Below are 21333 nucleotides of genomic sequence, written 5' to 3'. Positions count from 1 at the left end.
TAAAAGATCTTTTTCAGTTACGGAGGCATACGAAATTATTGCGGCCGACGAGAGCAACGGGGAGCTCTGCGATTCGGATTCCTCCGCAAGGTCAGACGCCGGATCTGATGTTGACTATGAGCCGATAGTTAGCAGTGAAGAGGAAGAGGAGGAAGAGGAGGAAGAGGGGGAAGATGAGGAAGAGGAGGAAGAGGGGGAAGATGAGGAAGAGGAGGAAGAAGAGGAAGAAGAGGAGAAAGAGGAAGAAGAGGAAGAAGAGGAGGAAGAGGGTCCGCCCGCCAGACGAAGGCGTATTGCTAAGGAGGCAGTGCCATCTACCAGCACTGCTGTGCCATCCACCAGCACTGCTGTGCCATCCACCAGCACTGCTGTGCCATCCACCAGCACCGCTGTGCCATCCACCAGCACCGCTGTGCCATCCACCAGAACCGCAACACCTCGTCAAGCAAGGTCACGTACCAGTAGGTCCCATGCCAGCCTTCCCTATTCCCTTCAGTACCCCTTGTGGCTTCCTCCTAATTCAGGAGAAGCCAACATTCCCCCTTTCACTGCCCAGCCAGGAGTCCAAGTGGACACAGAAAATTTTGCCCCAATAGATTTTTTCAGTTTAATTTTTACTGAGGACTTGCTTTCCTCAATTGTTTCCCAGTCCAATCTCTATGCCCAACAATTTATTTCCAGTCACCCCACATCCTATTATGCCCGTCCCTTCCAATGGAGACCCCTTACAGTGGAAGAGTTTAAAAATTTTTTGGGCCTCGTATTCTGTATGGGACTAAACCACAAAAACGAAGTACGTTCATATTGGTCAAAACGCCCCATATACCACATGCCCGTCTTTTCCTCAAAAATGCCCAGGTCCAGATATCAAATGATTATGCGATTCCTACATTACAGTGACAATACCCAGTGCCCTCCCCGAGATGACCCAAATTTTGATAAACTTTATAAGATTCGGCCACTACTAGATTATTTTTCCCAAATTTTCCCCCAGTTGTTTACCCCGGACCAAAACATCTGTGTTGACGAGTCACTTGTCAAATTTTCTGGCAGGCTCGGCATAAAGCAATTTATGCCCTCCAAAAGGGCCCGCTATGGAGTGAAGCTCTACAAATTATGTGACCGTGCCACCGGATATACCTATGCCTTCAACATATATGAAGGAAAGGACAGCCAGCTACACCCCCCTAATTGCCCAGACTACATAGGAACCAGTGGGAAAATTGTTTGGCAACTCCTAAACCCGCTCATGGAGAAAGGCTACCACTTGTATGTGGACAATTTCTACACAAGTTTGCCCCTTTTCCGAAACTTGTATAGAAAGAAGACACCCGCATGCGGCACCGTACGGTCGAACCGGAAGGGCTTTCCTCAAAGCCTCGTCACCAAGAAGCTAAGAAAAGGGGAGACGGCGAGTGCACGCAATGAGGAAGTTCTGGCCGTGAAATGGAGGGACAAAAGGGATGTGTACGTGCTTTCTACCATCCACAACAATACATGCGTTACCATCAGAAGGAGGAATGGGCAAATCCAGAAACCTAAATGTATCCACGAATACAATAAGTTCATGGGGGGTGTCGATTTCAATGATCAAATGATCGAGCCCTACCTTTCCACAAGACGATCATACCAGTGGTATAAAAAAGTTTCAATTTACTTATTCAATTTGGCCATATACAACACGTACGTATTATATCGAAAATCCACTCCAAGACCCAAATCCTACCTTTACTTCCAGGAGGAAATCACCACTGCCCTTTTATACACCAGCAACCCACCAGCAACCATTCGATCCGATGTGGTAAGCCGACTCTACGAGCGCCACTTCCCAGATAAAATCCCTCCCGGACCAACAGGCCGAAATTCCCAAAAAAAATGCCGGGTGTGCTCCAAAGATGGAGTGAGAAGAGACACCCGTTTTCATTGTGCCCAATGCCCTTCCCAACCAGGCCTCTGCATAGGCGGCTGTTTCCGCCGTTATCATTCCTTACTAAATTATTAGTCACTTCCTGCCATTTACCTTTACACCCCTTATGCCTCTGCTTGCTCTGTATTTGACCCTGGCTTGTTATTTGACCACGATTCTGCCTACCGATTTTGTTTATACCTCTGCCTGATATGGAACTGACCCTGGACTGTTATTTGACCACGCTTATGCCTACCGATTCTGTTTATACCTCTGCCTGATATGGAACTGACCCTGGACTGTTATTTGACCACGCTTATGCCTACCGATTCTGTTTATACCTCTGCCTGATCTGGAACTGACCCTGGACCGTTTGACCATTCTTTTTGCCTGCCTCTTGGACTGATCTTTTACCCTGCCAGTGGACTAGTGGGATTCAAAGCACAGGGGTCTCACATGTGAGGGGCTCCAGAATTGTTTTTCTGGATGAAGAAAACTATTGTTTTTGTTTTCTCATTCTAGATTAGGGTCTGGTTGCCCGGAGGCTTCAAAGAGATTTGGGTGGGAGAAGCCTCTACCCCTGTCCCCATTCTGTCCTGAACGAGGCCCTACTTCTGCCTGCTGCCTGTAGGACCTATGCCATCATGCCTGTTGCCTGGACAATTGCATTTTATTTTGCTGACAAAGTCCCTGCCTGCTGCCTGGACCAGTGCTATCGTCCCGTGGACAACTGCGCTACTAAAACCACAGGTACATTTTTTGTTTACCCTTTGCTTAGCATAATGTATTTTGGTGTGTAATTCTTGTCATGTGTATGCTATGTGTCCCTAGAACACCGGTTGGTCTTCCTTGCATGTTGGGCCTCTGTATGTGGTCAGGCTGTGAAAAAGTCCCACACATGTGGTATCGCCATACTCAGGAGGAGCAGCAGAATGTATTTTGGGGTGTAATTTTTGCTATGTACAGGCTATGTGTTGGCAATATCTTATAAATGGACAACTTTGCATAAAAAAATTGCGTTTTCATTTTTTTTCCACATTTTCCAGAAACGTTTGGAAAAAAATGAATCGTTCAAAAGACTCATTATGCCTCATAGATTATATGTTGGGGTGTTAGCTTTCCAAAATGGGGTCACTTTGTGGGCATTTCCATTGTCCAGGTGCTCTAGGGCCTTCAAAAGTGTAATAGGTAGTCAACAAATTAGATGTGTAATTTATGCTCCTAGAACACCTGATGGTGCTCCCTGCATATTGGGGCTCTGTATGTGGCCAGGCTGTGAAAAAGTCCCACACATGTGGTATCGCCATACTCAGGGGGAGTAGCAGAATGTATTTTGGGGTGTAATTTTTGCTATGTACAGGCTATGTGTTGGCAATATCTTATAAATGGACAACTTTGCGTAAAAAAAATGCGTTTTCATTTTTTTCCCACATTTTCCAAAAACGTTTGGAAAAAAATGAATCGTTCAAAAGACTCATTATGCCTCATAGATTATACGTTGGGGTGTTAGCTTTCCAAAATGGGGTCACTTTGTGGGCATTTCCATTGTCCAGGTGCTCCAGGGCCTTCAAAAGTGTAATAGGTAGTCAACAAGTTAGATGTGTAATTTATGCTCCTAGAACACCTGATGGTGCTCCCTGCATATTGGGGCTCTGTATGTGGCCAGGCTGTGAAAAAGTCCCACACATGTGGTATCGCCATACTCAGGGGGAGTAGCAGAATGTATTTTGGGGTGTAATTTTTGCTATGTACAGGCTATGTGTTGGCAATATCTTATAAATGGACAACTTTGCGTAAAAAAAATGTGTTTTCATTTTTTTCCCACATTTTCCAAAAACGTTTGGAAAAAAATGAATCGTTCAAAAGACTCATTATGCCTCATAGATTATACGTTGGGGTGTTAGCTTTCCAAAATGGGGTCACTTTGTGGGCATTTCCATTGTCCAGGTGCTCCAGGGCCTTCAAAAGTGTAATAGGTAGTCAACAAGTTAGATGTGTAATTTATGCTCCTAGAACACCTGATGGTGCTCCCTGCATATTGGGGCTCTGTATGTGGTCAGGCTGTAAAAAAGTCTCACACATGTGGTATCGCCATACTCAGGAGGAGTAGCAGAATGTATTTTTGGGTGTCATTTGTGGTATACACATGCCATGTGAGAGAAATAACCTATTACAATGACAATTTTGTGAGGGGGAAAAAAAAAATAAAAAAAATATTCATTTTGCAAAGAATTGTGGGAAAAAATTACAACATCAAAAACCTCATCATGCATCTTACTAAATACCTTGGAATGTCTACTTTCTAAAAAGGGGTCATTTGGGGGGTATTTGTACTTTCCTGGCGTGTTCAGGGCCCCAAGAAATGAGATAGGCACCGGTACAACAGGTGTGATATTTTTTTTATGATTTGCACCATAGCTTGTAGACTCTCTAACTTTCACAAAGAGCAAATAATATCCACTAATTTGGGTTATTTTTACCAAAGACATGTAGCAGTATAAATTGTGGCCAAAATTTATGAAGAAAAATTAATATTTTGCTAAATTTTATCGCATAAACTAAGAAAAATTCATTTTTTTTCAAAATTTTCCGCCTTTTTTCATTTATAGCGCAAAAAATAAAAAGTCGAGAGGTGATCAAATACCACCAAAAGAAAGCTCTGTTTCTATGAAAAAAAGGACAAAAAATTCATTTGGATACAATGTTGTATGACTGAGTAATTAACATTCAAAGTGTGAGAGTGCTGAAAGCTGAAAATTGCTCCGGGAACGAAGGTGGTTTAAGTGCCCAGTAAGCAAGTGGTTAAACCTAAATTATTTGAGATCTTGGCATAAATGGATATGCAACACCATATACTCTCAACACTTGTCCGGGTCATGTGGAAACCTCCAACAGAAAGACTGATGGGTTCATGGTCTCCCATATCAAGTCAAAGAAGGGCATACCCTTGCCAACTTTAGTTGATTGTGACCAAATACAGACAACATGGAAGAAATTCCTACTCCAGAAGCTGTGTATCACCATCCCCACTTAAGGCACCTGGTTACTAGACATGAGCATTCGTTTTCATCCAATTGCATTTTCGTCCAAATTTCAGGTATTTTCATTATCGTTTTAACAAACAAAAACGAACGCACAGAATACGAAAAACGAAAGATCCGACATAAACAAATGCTTTATTTTCGTTTTGTTGGTCGACTATGCCTAACCTTAACTCTATTAGTCCAAGATTATTCTACATAGAGAGAAAAGATTCGACATTATAGAGAGAAAAGATTCGACATTATAGAGAGAAAAGTTTTGACCTTATAGAGAGAAAAGGTTCAACATTATAAAGAGAAAAGTTTCGACATTATAGAGAGAAAAGATCGCTGCTGGAATTGGGTGGGGGAATTAAAATAAAAATAATGATGATGATGAATGTTATTGGCTGATTGTAAGTAGGAGCAGTAAAACAGCTAGAACTAACTTGACAATTCAACATGAACGACGAAGATTCGACAAAGCATCGAAAAACATACAAACATTGAATCTGTCATTGAAGGCTTATGGTGTCTGTTGATAGTTCTAAGAAGATTTGACGGAGCAGCTAAACTGTACGACGCTGCAATCGTACATTTTCGGTCAAATGCTCGGCCCATAGGCTATAGAAAAATTCTAATGTTAGTTGACTAGTAATAATAATTAATAAATATAATTCTACTATAGCTTGTAGGAGGAACATTCGACCGGAAAAGTATGATTGCAGCCTTGGTACAGTTTCGCTGCTCCGTCGAATCTTCTTTAAACATTCGACAGACACCATAAGCCTTCAATGACAGATCCAACCTTAATTAGTTCGGATTTTCGGACGAATGCAATTTTCAACGAAAAACTACATAAATAAAAACGAATTTCGAGAGTAACTAGATTTATTTATTTTTTGGACGAAAAGGAAATTCCGAAATGAAATATTTCAGTATGCACATGTCTACTGGTTACTGAGATCCCTCCAATGGACATGAATTCTAAAATCTTAGTCTTGCTGGGAAGAGACATCCTCAGAGTACATAAAGTACGCCAGCAGTGCAATGTATCTGACGATGCCCCATATGCACAAAGACTTGATCTAGGTTGGGCAATAGTGGGCGATGTACACTTGAATAGACTGTGCAAGCCATCTGAGATCAAATCCTTCAAGACTCATGTGCTAACAAAAGGGTGCACATCTCACTTCAGACAATGCCCTTATCATTATGAAATAAAGGAGAAACCTCTTGACATCAACGACTGATGTTACTCCCATCCCTGTGATGACAACTTAGGTAACACAGTCGTTTTGTACTACACATGATGACAACAGAATAGCCTTGTCAGTTGAAGATGGAGAGTTCATCACAATAATGAACAATTAATTCTTCAAAGATGAATCTCACAGCTGTGTTACAAGAGTCAGACCTACAAATAATCGTGAACAAGCTTTATAATTTCATTGCCTTTATGAAAAGAATCTTTGACATTGATCACGCATGATCAGCTCCACCTCTTTTAGAACATGACGAGTGCTGGTATCTGCCTTTCCTAGGAGTGTATCACCCACGTAAACCAAAGTGCCAAGCATCAAGGCGTATCCTTGAATGATTTTCTTCTTACTGGTCCTAACCTAACCAACAACCTTGTAGGAGTACTTATGAGGTTCAGAAGAGAGCCAGTTGTCATAACTGCTGACATTGAACAAATGTTCCATTGCATTATAGTAAGAGAAGACCATAGGAACTTCCTAAGATTTATGTGGCACTATGACAACAACATAAACAATGAAGTGATTGAATACTGCATTAAAGTACATGTCTTCGGAAACAGTTCCCTGCCTGCTGTTGCAACACATGGTCAACGAAGGGCTGCTTTTTATGGCGAAAAGGATTATGGCGCATATGCTCCACACTTTGTTGAGAGAGACTTCTATGTGGACTATGGACTCAAATACTTGCCCACAGATGAAGAAGCCATAGACCTGCTCCAAAGCACTCAAGGTATGCTTTCTGAGACTAACCTCAGACTCCATAAGATTGCCTCAAATGGTGCTACTGTGATGAAAGTCTTTCAGCCTGGCGATCATGCCACAGGATTTAAAGCTTTAAATCAGGGAATGGACATGCCTCCTGTTTAGAGAAGTCTGGGCTTACAGTGGAACTTATTTAAAGACACCTTTGGCTTTCAAGTCAGCTCTGCAGGCAAGCCTTTCACCAAATGTGGTGTTCTGTCTATACGATCCATTGGGATTTGTGGCTCTCATCACCATAAGGTAAATCCTTATTACCACAGCTATCAGAGACTATTAAAGATTGGGAAACCCCACTACCAACAGACAAACATTCAAAGTGAGAGTCCTGGAAACAATATCTACATGTTTTGGATGGAATTGACATACCACGCTGCTATACTTCGGCTTCTGTTGCTGCAAGTCAGAGAAAAGAGATTCACATTTTCTCAGATCCATCCAGGTCATAGCAGCTGTTGCTTACCTCAAGGTAAGAGACTCTCTCAATCACGCCCATATAGGGTTTCTGTTTGGCAAAGCTAAATTGGCACCTAAGCCTGAGCACACAATACCCAGGCTTGAACTTTGTGGCAGTGTGCTAGCCGTAGAAATTGCAGATTTTATACTGAGCGAGCTAGATATTCAGATAGATTACATCAAATTCTACACAGACAGCAACGTTTTTTTGGGCTACATATACAATGGGACCAAACGCTTCTATGTCTATGTCAGCAACCGTGTACAAAGAAGCAGAAAATCCTCAACACCTGAACAATTGCATTACGTTCCATCAGAGCTTAATCACGCAGATCACGCCACCAGGCAAATGTCTGCAAGTGTCTTTGCAAATTTTTCTTGGTTAACATGACCTGAATTCTTGCTGGATGATACACAAGAAACTGCAGCTGAGGTCTTTAGTCTTCTAGATCCTGACCATGGTCCAGAGATTCGTCCAGTAGTCAAGATTCTTGTTACCAGATCCGAGCAAACATTCATCTTGAGTTGTTAGCGCTTTAAACGTTTCTTCATGTGGACAAGGCTTGTATGCACTATTGCTAGTCCATATTGCTCACTGCTATCGCAATACGTCAAATGATGATGCTGACTACCATGGCTGCCACTTATGCCAAAAACCTCTTTCTGCGAAGGACATTGCTGAAAGTGAACTGATCATAACATCACGCAGAACCCGAGGTGGTCAAGCAAATAGCAAACGATGGGCAGTGCTGTTCACCTGCATGAGTGTGCATGTGGCACACATTGAAGTAAAAGAATCCATGGATGCTTCAAGTTTTATCAATGCTCTAAGGTGATTTCTTGCCATCAGAGGGCCATTGAAGTCATTAAGATCTGACTGCGGAACCAACTTTACTGGAGCCTGCTGAGCGTTACAGCTCGATTCAAAGCCAAGACAGTTCTTTTTAGCTGAAAAGGGCTGTACTTGGATTTCCAATCCTCCTCATTCTTCCCACATGGGTGACTCATGGGAGAGAATGATAGGCATTACACATACAATACTGGACTCTATAGTAATGGACTTGAACTCCACAAGGCTTACTCATGAGAGTTTAACCACTTTTCTGGCAGAAGTGTCTGTGTTGTTCTCTTGACACCTGTCGGAAGAGTGTTTATCTATACAGCACAGGATCGCTCTTACTGTAGATCGCACTGTACACACACAAAGCCCCCCTATCTCCTCCAAGGGCTGTGCACCTCCCGGGAGAAGGAAATGTGGATAGGGGTCGCTGTTTGTGTGTATACAGTACGATCTACAGTAAGAGCGATTCTGTGCTGTATAGATTAACACTTCTGACAGGAGGCAAGAGCACAACACAGCGCACCTCCATGGCTTTCAGTTGCTGGACGGGGAGACACATATGTCATTGTTCTGTCATCCTTCATTCTCTGCTCCACTGATCCTCCTGCTCTCCAGGCCCCTCTGTGTGCCGGGCCTCCTACAGGAGGTCCGGTGGTCCCCCCCCTATCAGCGGCACTGTCTAGGTGTGAATACCTATTCACCTATTGTTTCTGTCTGGTGGCTAATTTGACAAAACTCTTAAGGATACTCTATGATGGGATTAGCCACGAGTCAGCTGTACCTCGTTACCTAAACCATTGTGTGATATTTTGGGTAAGTATTTGGGTCATTGTTAACCACTTAAGGACCGGGCCTATTTTTCAGACTTTGGCCCGGATTTACATACATCGGTGCATAGTTATACCGGCGTAGCGTATCGAATATACGCTATGCCGACGTAGCGCAGAGCAGCGAGCACAGTATTCACAAAGCACTTGCTCCCAACGTTGCGCCGGCGTAACGTAAATTCGTAGGCGGAAGCCAGCCTAATTCAAAGTAGGTGGAAGTGGGCGTGATCCATTTAAATGAAGCGTGACCCCATGCAAATGATGGGCCGAACGAACGGCGCATGCGCCGTCCCGTGGACGCATCCCAGTGCGCATGCTCAGAATAACGTCGAAAATACTCCCTAAGATACGTCGAATCACTGCCTACAACGTGAACGTAACCTACGCCCAGCCCTATTCACGTACTACTATGTAAACGACGTAAAATACGACGGCTGTTCCCTGGTCCATACCTTTGCATGAGTTGCGCCTCATAGATGGGGAATAACTATACACCGGACGTAAGCCGTACGTAAACCGCGTATATTAATGCGCCGGGCGCAAGTACGTTCGTGAATCAGCGTATCTCACTCATCTGCATATTCGTATTGTAAATCAATGGGAGCGCCCCTTACGGCCAGCGTAAATATGCGCCCACGATACGACGGCGTAGGAAACTTACGTCGGTCGTAGAAAGCCTATTTAGTTCTGTGGGCACGTTGCACAGATACGACGGCGCACATTTACACTTACGCGGCGTATCTCGAGATACGCCGGCGTAAGTGCTACGTGAATCCGGGCCAATGTGTTTACAAGTAATTTTTTTTTGCTAAAAAATTACTTATAACCCCCAAAAATTATATATATTTTTTTTCAGACACTGTAGAGAATAGAATGATGGCCATAGCAAAACTTTATTTTACATCGTATTTGCTCAGCGGTCTCACAAGCGCATCTTTTGGGGGAAAAAATATACTTGTTTGAATTAAAAAAATAAGACAACAGTAAAGTTAGCCCAATTTTTATATTTATATTATGAAAGATAATATTACGCAGAGTAAATTGATACCCAACATGTCATGCTTCAAAATTGCGCCTGCTCGTGGAATGGCGACAAACTTGTACGCTTAAAAATCTCCATAGGTGACGTTTAAAAATGTCTACAGGTTACCAGTTGAGTTACAGAGGAGTTCTAATACTAGCATTATTGCTCTCACTCTAACATTCTCAGCGATACCTCACATGTGTGGTTTGAACACCGCTGATATATATGGGCGCGACTTAGGTATGCGTTCGCTTCTGCCTGCGAGCTTGGCAGGACGGGGCGCTTTATTTTATTTTTTATTTATACACTGTCCTTTTAAAAAAAAATTGGAGTTACTTTTATTCCTATTACAAGGAAACATCCCTTGTAAGGGAAAACAGCATGACAGGACCTCTAAAATGTGAGATCTGGGGTCAAAAAATGCAAAAAAAATACAAAAAAAAAATCCCCTTTAAGACCATTGGGCAGAAGTGATTTTTGACATAGCTTCTGCCATCCAATGGTGTGGAGCCGAGTGGAGCCCATCTTTCCCTCACTCTGCATCCACCCTGTGAGGGAAGAGGACCCGATAGTCTCCACCACTACCGATGGCTCCAGTAAGCGGCGGAGATGACCGCAGCGTGACTCAGGTTGGGCCCTCTCCCACCACTGATTAAAGTGATCTTGCGGAGAATCTGCCGCCGAGACCACGTTTATCTGAAAGAGTACAGCCGGCTCTTGAAGAGGGTACCGGGGTTATGGCAGTTATCTTCTGCCATAACAACAGTACTCCTCTTCAAACAGCCGAAGTACCGGTCCTTGGGTAGTTAATGTGGTGAGTGACCTCCTTCTCAAGTGTATAAAAGCCTGTATTCTTGTTCAAATAAACAGTTCTTATTCTGGTTTACTCCAAAACTGGATTGCCTAGTTCTTTGGATAACTATAGCCAGATTCACTTTTCTCATGTTCCAGAGCTTGAGAAGCAGCTTCTTAGCTGAGATACCCAGTAAGGGTGTCCGGAGTCCGTCACGTGTATACTTTACTTTTGTTTAGCGTTTATAGTGTCAGATTTAACAAAGTGCTTTGTACCAGAAATATGATTATAGTGCCTTTATAAGGACACATTGCAAAATAAAATGTGTACCGTATTTTCCGGCGTATAAGACGACTTTTTGGATGCAAAAAAATGCATCCAAAGTCGGGGGTCGTCTTATACGCCGGTGACAGTCTCCGTCTGCTGCGAGCGTCAATGATTTAAAAGCCGCTCCTCCTCCTCAGAGTGTCCTGTGATAGGCGGAACACAAATCTTCCCAGCAGCGCCTCTGTTCTGTGTTCCTCCTATCACAAATGCCTTCTCATCCTCGGACGAGATGAGAAGACGTCCGTGATAGGCGGAACACAGAACAGAGGCGCTGCTGGGAAAATTTGTGTTCTGCCTATCACAGGACAGTCTGAGGAGAAGGCTCGGCTTTCAAATCATGAACGCTCGCAGCAGACGGAGACTGTCACGGCCTGGAAGTCAAATCAGCAAAACGTGAGTGACGGCACTGATGAGCTTGTCCCTACACTGATCAAAACCATACTCTGCTAAGTCAACTATTCCTATGCCAATCTTTGTTTGTGTGCTTAGGCAGATTTCACACAAAAAAAGGAAGTTGGACTCAATTATAGTAGTAATACAAACCCATTTCTTGGTAGTACCATGCAGTGCAGCTTATATTCTTATAAGAGAGTTGATGGTGAGGATCAGACACTCGCCAGACTGCTCTTCTTGATGCAAGCCCGAGCCGACCACCTGGGAAACGGAAGCTCCATGTGCACAGTGGCTTAGTGGTTACTGCTTCTGCCTTGCAGCACTGTGGTCCCCGATATGGACAATATGTGCATGGAGTTTGCATGTAGACAAAAGGGGGTAGCCCTGGGACTTTGAATGAGGTGAGAGAGGTTCAGCCAATGTTCACAACCAAAAATGAGACAAAATCAATTTATTATTTTCAAAGTGTTATGTAACGAAGTGGCAACAACAATGAGTGTGAGTTACCTGGCATAATAGCCAATGTACACAGCACAAGTGAAAGTAAATATATAACGATTTATTACAATTGTTGTACATCAATGAGCAACAGTAAAACTTGAAAGTTGCAGGGCCAGTGGATGCACATAAACAATAAACAAATAAAAAATGTACATACATGTAAACAGAAGTATGTAGACATAATACAGACATCAATAATAACCAGCATGTACAGGCATAAAACAAGCATTGAGTTTGCATGTACTCCCTGCGCTTGTGTGGATTTCCTACATGTACACTGATTTCCTATCACATTCCAAAGACATGCTGGTATTTTATTGGGCTCCTGTCTTGATTGGCCCTAATATGTGTTTGCATGTATGTATGCATGTGAGGTACGGACCTTAGATTGTAAAAACCTTGATTGCAGGGACTGATGTAAATGCACAGTATATAAAGTGTTGTGTAAGGCCTCCCACACACGACCGAGTTTCTCGGCAAAAACCAGCAAGAAACTTGTTGGGAGATATTTTTTTGCCGAGGAAACTGTCGTGTGTACATTTTCGTCGAGGAAACTGTCGAGAAACTGTCAAGAAACTCGACGAGCCAAAAATAAAGCATGTTCTCTATTTCCTTGACGGGAATGGAGAAAATTGGCTTGTCGAGATTCTCGACGGCTTCACAAGGAACTCGACGAGCAAAACGATGTGTTTCACCCGTCGAGTTTCTCGGTCATGTGTACGAGGCCTCATATTGTTGACACTATATAAATACATGTACTAATAATCTGTATGAATCCTGGTGGCAGTTAAAAATGAACCCCAGGAACAAAAACTTCCATCCAAATGTATTCCTCAATAGGTACAAAGGGTATTAGTCAACTTTGTGTCCACCAAATGCCTTTGCAAACCCAGCTATTTCCTTTTAAAAGTAGCAGTGACATCATCACTGCACATAGCCTACACAGAGTTCTGGAAGGGGCCCAGAAGGTCCATCCAATACAGAAAACTACAGGAGAGGGGAAAACAAAACCACTTACCCTACATGAGGAGAGAGAGTAGCAGTGTTTTGTCTTAATAAAGATAGCTCCTGCACGGAGGGGAAATTTCCCAATAGATTACTGCACCCCAAGTTTCAAGTAAGAATACACACACTTCTTATAGTTAGACAACTTTTTCTTACTTATCCTAGGATTCAGCTTATAGAATAACATTAATCAGGTGTTTTGAAGTATTTGTATGCTGCATAATGTTGCTATTTTATTTAATGATCATTATGTGTTTGCAAAACTATTTTCAGTCTTGTTTTGTACATTTTTACAGGTCGTTGGAGCAACTCCTACAAGCTTCCCTACAGCTGGATTGGCACTGGCCATGTTGTGTATAATGGATCTTTCTATTATAACAGGGCTTTTACTCGTAATATCATAAAATATGACCTAAAGCATCGATATGTGGCAGCCTGGGCCATGCTCCATGACGTAGTTTATGAGGAAGCTACCCCTTGGAGGTGGAGAGGTCACTCTGACATAGATTTTGCCATAGATGAGAATGGATTGTGGGTTATCTATCCAGCATTTGATGATGAAGGTTTTCAACAGGAAGTTATTGTCCTCAGCAAGTTAAATTCAGTGGACCTTACCACTCAGAAAGAGACAACATGGAGGACTGGGCTAAGAAAAGACTTCTATGGCAACTGTTTTGTAATCTGTGGGGTGTTGTACGCAGTGGACAACTACAACAAAAAAACTGCCAATATATCTTATGCTTTTGACACACATACAAACACCCAGATTGTTCCAAGACTGCTGTTTGAAAATGAATACGCTTATACCACACAAATCGATTACAATCCAAAAGATCGGTTGTTATATGCCTGGGATAATGGACATCAAGTTACTTATAATGTGATATTTGCATACTAAAATCACCTTGAAACTTTGCCATTGAAAAAGGGGCATTTCTGAATTCTTGAAATACTAAGTCAGAGTTTTTTATTTTAACCTGGGCATCTGAAGACCAAAAATGTTATTTTTCTATATACCTTATATAATTTAGCAGCCAATTAAATAATACGCATTTTCATCTGTAAGGTTGATAGAATCAACTTTAATTACTATACAACAAATATAAAAACAATTTTTAAAATCCAATTAATATTCACACAAATATTTTATTTTATGCAACACGTACAAACAATATTTTCAATATGAAATATTTCTTTTAATATTATTGTATTTTCACTCACAGTTTTATTATTAATAGATACTGTACACAGTTTATAACTTAAATATGGAGAAAATATGATTTTTCCATTGGTATTTGAAACGTTTCTTTATGGCAAGATTGGTTAAATTGGAACTCCAAGCAAATTTTTTCTAGAATTGAATACAGTTGGGAGGGATTACATCCAGGGTCAAGTTTTATTGCTTTATAGATATAACAGACAATTTGTATGGGTGTTCTAAATAGCATTCATCCCTCATTTATTACAAACTATAGAAGAGAAAATTGTCATCATTTTTTTTTTTTTTGCAGGATTCCCTGTCTACAGTCTACTATCTACAGTATGTACCTGTGCCACATTCTTTCATGACACTGGTACATAAATGATATCTTAATGATATGAGATGGTGGGCGCCCAATATTGGTATATTTCATTAAAAATATTAAATGTAAATTAATAAAAAATACTGGTATATGCTGAGAGAAGACCCTCAAGTAAATAATTTTTTTTAACCCAAACCTAAATAAAACATAGTAATAGTAGTATAAGTAGGTCAGTAGTCACCTAAAAAATAGAAACAGAAACCAAAATATAGTAAAAGGGACAAACAAATGTGGCAACTTTTAGGTATTACAAATATATTTGGGATAAAAAAAACAACTATTCTTTGTAAATGCAAAACAATAAAATCCATGATTTTTTGTAAATTGCTAAACCAAAGGAGTTATTTACGAATTATATTGTGATCATATTTAAATTATATTGTGAAGGCAGTGCTACTATGTAGGGAAGACGAAACGTAATCTGTAGTCTGTAGTATAGGATATATGATCGCACCTACACCATGAAGATGGGTGACTTGAATAGTCCAATAGGGATGCATACGGCCATGCACCATGAAAGCAAAAACATTCAAGTCAAAATTGTAGCTCTACATTGGGTATACCCCAATCCCAGAGAGGGAGACTTAGACGGCCATCTGTTAAGACAGTTGAGACACGGTAGATTAATTCACTTTGGGGACATTTTTGGCCTGGGTTGAATAAAAACTCAGAAATCCGCTTCACACAATCTCTTTAGATGTAAAAAAAAAAATGTTATATGTGCCTAATACTATTAGAGAACTATGCATTATTATGTATTTTATTTGCTGTCAAATTGAATTGCCGTCTCTGTCCCCATTTTGACTTTCTTTCTTTCCCCATGACCATTATCATTGTGACAACATTTTAAGGATCATCTAAAATTTCATAGGAGGACATCTGTTCTGTCAAAGGTGTATTTACTTCATACCCTGTTTAGTCGCTGGGACAAGAAGTGAGAGTCAATATCTCAACTTTCCCAGCAGGAAGCAGTAAAAGCCCCACAGGCTTTCAAAACCTCCCCACGCTATCCAAAACTGGAAAATAATGTTCGTCTTGAGTTTCACTTATAGCTGTGTATTGTTCTACCCCATAGCAAAAACCTAATGTTATTCACAATCATGAAAGGATAAATTAGTAATATTTTGATTTAGGGATTAGAACCAAATGCATTTAGCCACAAAGGAATTGTTAGCATACAGCTATTTGCCATAGCTCTATGCAGTATTTAGTTTTGTCTTCCCTTTCGGGAGCTTTGGAGAGGGTACAATTGGCTGAACTGAGTTAACTGTGTAAGTATGTAAGTTATAGGCACTGTAAAGTAATGAATTTCTTATTAAGTGTGGAGATCTGTGGCTTGATTGTCAAGGGCACCAGCTTTGTAATATCTATCCATAACTTTCAACCCCTATTATTTTTTTATTTTGCCATGAACACAAATTAGGTAGCAATAATGTGGTCATTCTATTTTCTTCAAAATCATTTTAACTTGGGGACGATCTGCCTATGGCAAGATTTCAGTTTTAGATAATTAATATAATTGTGCAATATAACCTTAAAGTAGCATATTGTTTTACCTGGCCCAGTGTACATTCACGTGAAAAGGTGGTATTAAGAACTGATTTGTTCTGGAGCAGTGGAGATGAACCTGCTCATTAAATCATGCTATGTTGATCATGAGTCAACACATAGCATTTGCCATTAAAATGTCCTTGTTTTTTTGTTTTTTAAGCATTTCCTGGGAGAAACATAGAGACGGTGTTTGCCTTTTATGCTAGCGATTTGGCTGCCATGTTGAGTCTCAAGCATCAATATTTGAATTTATTGATTTAGAACATGTATGGATAAGGACTGTATTGTTGATTTTTCTTTACAAGTATTGCTTTACACTGACTTTCCTGATATTCATGTTTGTATCAGATCTGTATTAAAGCCAGTAGGTCAGCATAATAGCCAAGCAGCTAGCACTGTTTGTAAGCTGGCAATAGTATTCCATATATTTCTTTCAGGCTGATTTCACACTATCTTCGCAGGAGGCTCACAGCAGGGGTCCGGTGCATCCCCGTTCACTGTTCAGATCCGATTTCCACCCAAATTTGTTGCTGAATTTAGACCTGAAAACAAAAGAAGCACAGGGCTCCTGTGCAAATTTGTACCGTAGCCACAGCAGAGGTATGTGAACCGGCTCCATAGAGAGCCAGACAAAGTCTCCTGCTATTGCAAATTGGATGCAGGGAACCCAGCTTCAGGCACGGCTTTATAGGCTTGATTTTAATTAATATTTGCATATCTACCTTCTAGCTGGAGAAGATGTGTTCACTATCAACTAAGTTTTAAAAAATTGCGATGCTTGCATTTCTTGACAAATGAACACACTTTTGGTAGATTTATGATATCATTATGACACGGAAACAGTTTCAGTTCAATCCAACTGACTCTTCATTTAGAAACTTTAGAGACCCCTGTTCTACACTACCAGCATACAACTGATTCATATCTAGAAAATAAGTGGTCCTAAGTGTGCTACGGAATACCGTCAACCTTCTCCATTTTTGGGAGCTCTTTGAAATCAGTCTTTACCTAGTTTAAAAAGTATTGACTATTGTAGCTTAATAGGGAACTACTGAGGAAGTGAATTGCACTTCTTGAACTAAGCACAATTTGCTAAGAGTTCTGGGCAGTAGCAGCAGAGACTGATGTGCACCTTTATTGTGTGTTGACATGTTAGCACCATGGCATCTTGCACAATCCTGTGCATTTGCTATAGGAAGGGAAAGCATCATCTTTTGGTGGGCTTCAAGCCAATGTTAAATGTGGTCCTTCAAGATTCTTGAGTCTCAGAATGAGTTTACCAAAATATAGGATTTGCCCAAGAGTCACTTCCCTTTCAAGCTTTGGAGCACATTTATTTGTCAACTCTTCTTAAGCATGAACAACACAATTCCTGGTTTTAACAAATGAAAAGTAGCCCTTAGAGGACAAATATATATTTGGTTTGGTTTGGCCTGAATCCTGCTCGTTTTGCGAGACAACACTCGCAAACCGAGTTAGGATTTTTCTAAATACAGTGATCGTATTGCGAAACGCTCGTTAACCACGTTACTCGCAATCCAAGGTTCCACTGTATATATATATATATATATATATAGATATATCTATATAGATATAGATATATTCAAATCCCATCACATGGGATGATGAAGGCCCTAGAATCCCATCACATGTGGCAGGGGAAGGCCCTAACCCTATGGAAGCTCTGACCTAGTATCCAGCAGAATGTACGTTGTGATTGTATGGGGGACTCTAGTGGGTACATAAGGTGACACAGTGTAATGTATAGAAGGTATGTGATCCTTACCCCTCCCTGTTATAAAGTGAACCCATTACTTTACCCCTAAAATGTGACCTCAATACCATGCTAAAGTGATTTTGTTTATTAGTATTTCAAAATAATGAAAGAAATTTCCAGATGATGATTTGTTTTTATTTTAATATGAATTCCACACAAAGCTTATTTTTGTATGTGTGGTGGAGCCTCTGTGTTGCAGCCTGACCGTTTTTGTCACTACTACTTTTAGATTATCCTCTTAGCTTATCCTCATAAACCTTGAGTGAGCAATTAAAGTGGACTAGGTGAATGTGCAAATAATAGCCATATCAGAAATCTTTTAGAAGTTTAATTTACTGTAATTTGAACTTGAAAAGACACCAGTTGTGAAACCAGCTTTTTCTAGCAAAGGGATAATGCTGTTGACAGCAGACATTTTTATGTGCAATATCATTTACTTCTATACTTTTCGGCTTTATGCACTGTGGTTGAAGGGACAGCAAAATATAATTTTTAAGCTTTAATTTAAGAATTTATTAGTTTAGCAACATGGATTGCGCCAAATTTAGGAGCATTAAAACCAGTTGCGATTTATATGTTGTAGATATTACATTTACCCTAAATAGAAGAGATTTTATACTGATAGTTTCTAGCAGTCTTGAACATAAATCCTATTTTACACTCAATCTGGATTGGCAAAGACATTTTGCGGCTCATAATTAAAAATGTGGCAAATATGAATATGATACATCACAGATAGCCATGTGATACAGCAGATCACTCACATAGTACAACTATGCCAAACATGAGAACTTAAAGTTGAACTCTGGGCACAAAAGCTTTCACTTAAATATTTTCCTTAAAAGATATAAACCCACTTTGTGTGCACCAAATGCCTTTGTAAACCCAGTTATTATAATGTGGTGGTAGCAGTGACATTATGTCTGTACTGCAAATAGCTTGTGCAAAGAGCTTACTGTAGCTGTTCGAGAGACCCAAAAGGCCCAGTCACTACAGGCTGCCTACAGAAATATAAAGAAGGGGGCAGAGACAAGACCAGTCATCGTGCACAAACAGAGGGACACAAAGCACATCAAGATTCCAGCAGGAATACACATGCCTCTTGTTTATCAGAGCCCAGCTTTAGGCTGGGTTCACACCATTGCGAATTGGATGTGAGTTTCCTGCATCCAATTTGCAATAGCAGGAGATTTAGACTGGCTCTCTATGGAGCTAGTTCACATATCTCAGCAGCGGGTCCGGTGAGATTTGCACCAAAACGATGTGTTTCTCTAGGTCTGTTTCAGGTCCGAATTCAGCCAAAAATTCAAGCTGAAATCGTACTTTAAACCATGAACCAGGACGCACCGGACCCCATGTGTGATCCCAGCTTTAAAGTTAAATGGAGGTAATCGATAGCAGCAGATCAAGAGATGAAAAGGTCAGGGAGGCAGATCTAGTATTGAGAAGCAGATCTAGGAAATGCACTATATTTTCAAAAGTATTGGGACACCTGCCTTTACACCCACATTAACTTTAATGGCATCCCAGTCTTAGTCCCTAGGGTTCAATATTGAGTTGGCCCAGCCTTTGCAGCTATAACAGCTTAAACTCTTCTAGGAAGGCTGTCCACCAGTTTTAGGAGGGTGTCTATTGGAATTTTTGAGCATTCTTCCATCAGGCACTGATGTTGGATGAGAAGGCCTGGCTCACAGTCTCTAATTTATCCCAAATGTGTTCTATCAGGTTGAGGTCGAGACTCTGTGCAGGCCAGTCAAGTTCCTGTACCTCAAACTCGCTCATTTGTATCTTTATGGACTTTGCTATGTGCACTTGTCCAAATCCCAGAAGAGTTGAAGCTGTTATACAAAAGAGGAAAGATATGGACAGCCGCACTCCAATTTCTTAAAAAGACGTGCCCTTTATTGGGTAAAGGAAAAATGCACTACAGGTATCAGCACACAGTGGGAAAAACAGCTGACACGTTTCGCATTGGATATCAATGCTTAGTCATAGCCTGCACCCATTGGTTTCTGAGTGGACATTGATTGTTCTAGTGTGCTCACCTGGAGCGGCAGCCTTCCTACCTGTTTGAAGCTGTTATAGCTGCAAAGGGGGGCCAACACAATATTGAACCCTACGGAGTAAGACTGGGATCCCATTAAAGTTCATGTGTGTGTAAAGGCAGCCTCCTAATACTTTTGACAATATACTGTATGTTTGAAGGCTGGATATACTTGTCTAGCTATCAGGGATAGAATATAATTATTGGCTTAAAGCGGAACACTGTTCAAATATAAAAACAGTACAGATGAATGTGGTGTGTCTATTAAAAATCATTAAATATATTTAAGTCAACAAGTGTAACTTTGATTTGAAATCAACTTGTTGTAATTACCCTAAACAGTAGAACTGTGAGAGGGAGGGGCGACAATAATAACCAATCATTTAAGCTGATTGCAAATTTACTGACAAGGAACATGCTGACAGGAGGAGGGAGCGAGCAGAAGAATGAGATCACCAGACTTCTGTTGCTCTTAATTGTCTGATCACATCCTGATCACATGATCTAGCATTGCCTAACTGTACTTGAGAAATGTCAGGTCATCAGCCTAGTTCTGCTGTCTGGCAAGCTTGTGTAAATCGTGGGACTGAATGGGCAGAAATGCAAATACTCTGGGGGGTACACAAGATCCCATAAATCATATCAGAACTTTTAAAATAAATTTTTTGGATGTTCAAGGTGTTTATTTATGAACTAGTTTGTTCTCAAATGTATGGTATCATTCTTACAATGGCAGGTATGTGCAATAAATTTTTTTAAATAAAATGTTCAGCTGAAACAAGTCTTACTGCTGGATAATATCTGATGCTACTTAATATTTGTTACATTAGATAATAATGCAACAGGCCCTGAACATACAGTATATAATTTGTTACTACAATTTAAAACACCAGTCCAGGGTGGCTTTATTATCCATTGGAGTGTATTAGATTTAAATAGCTAAAAGTAATTAAGGTTCACTATGAATAATGTTGATCCTGCATCTGTTTTTATGCATGTTAAGGTGTCTGTGTTCAAATGTAAGCTGTATTAAACCTAAAAGCAAATACTTATATTGCAGCTTACCAATTCTTAAATGTGGTGGTTGCATTTGTTTGTTTTTAAATCCTTTTTCTTTTATTTTCACCTGATGATCTAGCTAAAGGGGTTCCAAACTATGGTCCTCCAGTTGTTCAGGAACTACAATTCCCATCATGCTTTGACATTCACAGACATGTGAGTTTTACAATGCTTCGTGAGAAGTGTAGCTCCACAACAGCTGAAG

At 40.7% G+C, this 21333-nt stretch overlaps 1 protein-coding gene across 2 annotated transcripts in view; it reads left to right on the top strand.

The window, feature by feature from the left end:
• The window catches only part of OLFML2B (olfactomedin like 2B), a 302868-nt gene extending 286235 nt beyond the window's left edge, over nt 1-16633 (top strand). For both annotated transcript variants that reach the window (XM_040359727.1, XM_040359728.1), the window contains exon 8: nt 13411-16633. In XM_040359727.1, coding sequence (XP_040215661.1) covers nt 13411-14012 — 602 coding nt within the window. In that variant the 3' untranslated portion in view covers nt 14013-16633. The remainder of the gene's footprint in view (nt 1-13410) is intronic.
• The last annotated feature ends 4700 nt before the right edge of the window (nt 16634-21333 follow it).

This window comes from Rana temporaria, chromosome 7 (genome assembly GCF_905171775.1).
Source record: "Rana temporaria chromosome 7, aRanTem1.1, whole genome shotgun sequence".
Classification (NCBI taxonomy): domain Eukaryota; kingdom Metazoa; phylum Chordata; class Amphibia; order Anura; family Ranidae; genus Rana; species Rana temporaria.
The sequence above is the reverse complement of the archived record's forward strand: the minus strand, read 5'-3'. Positions and strand labels throughout refer to the sequence as shown.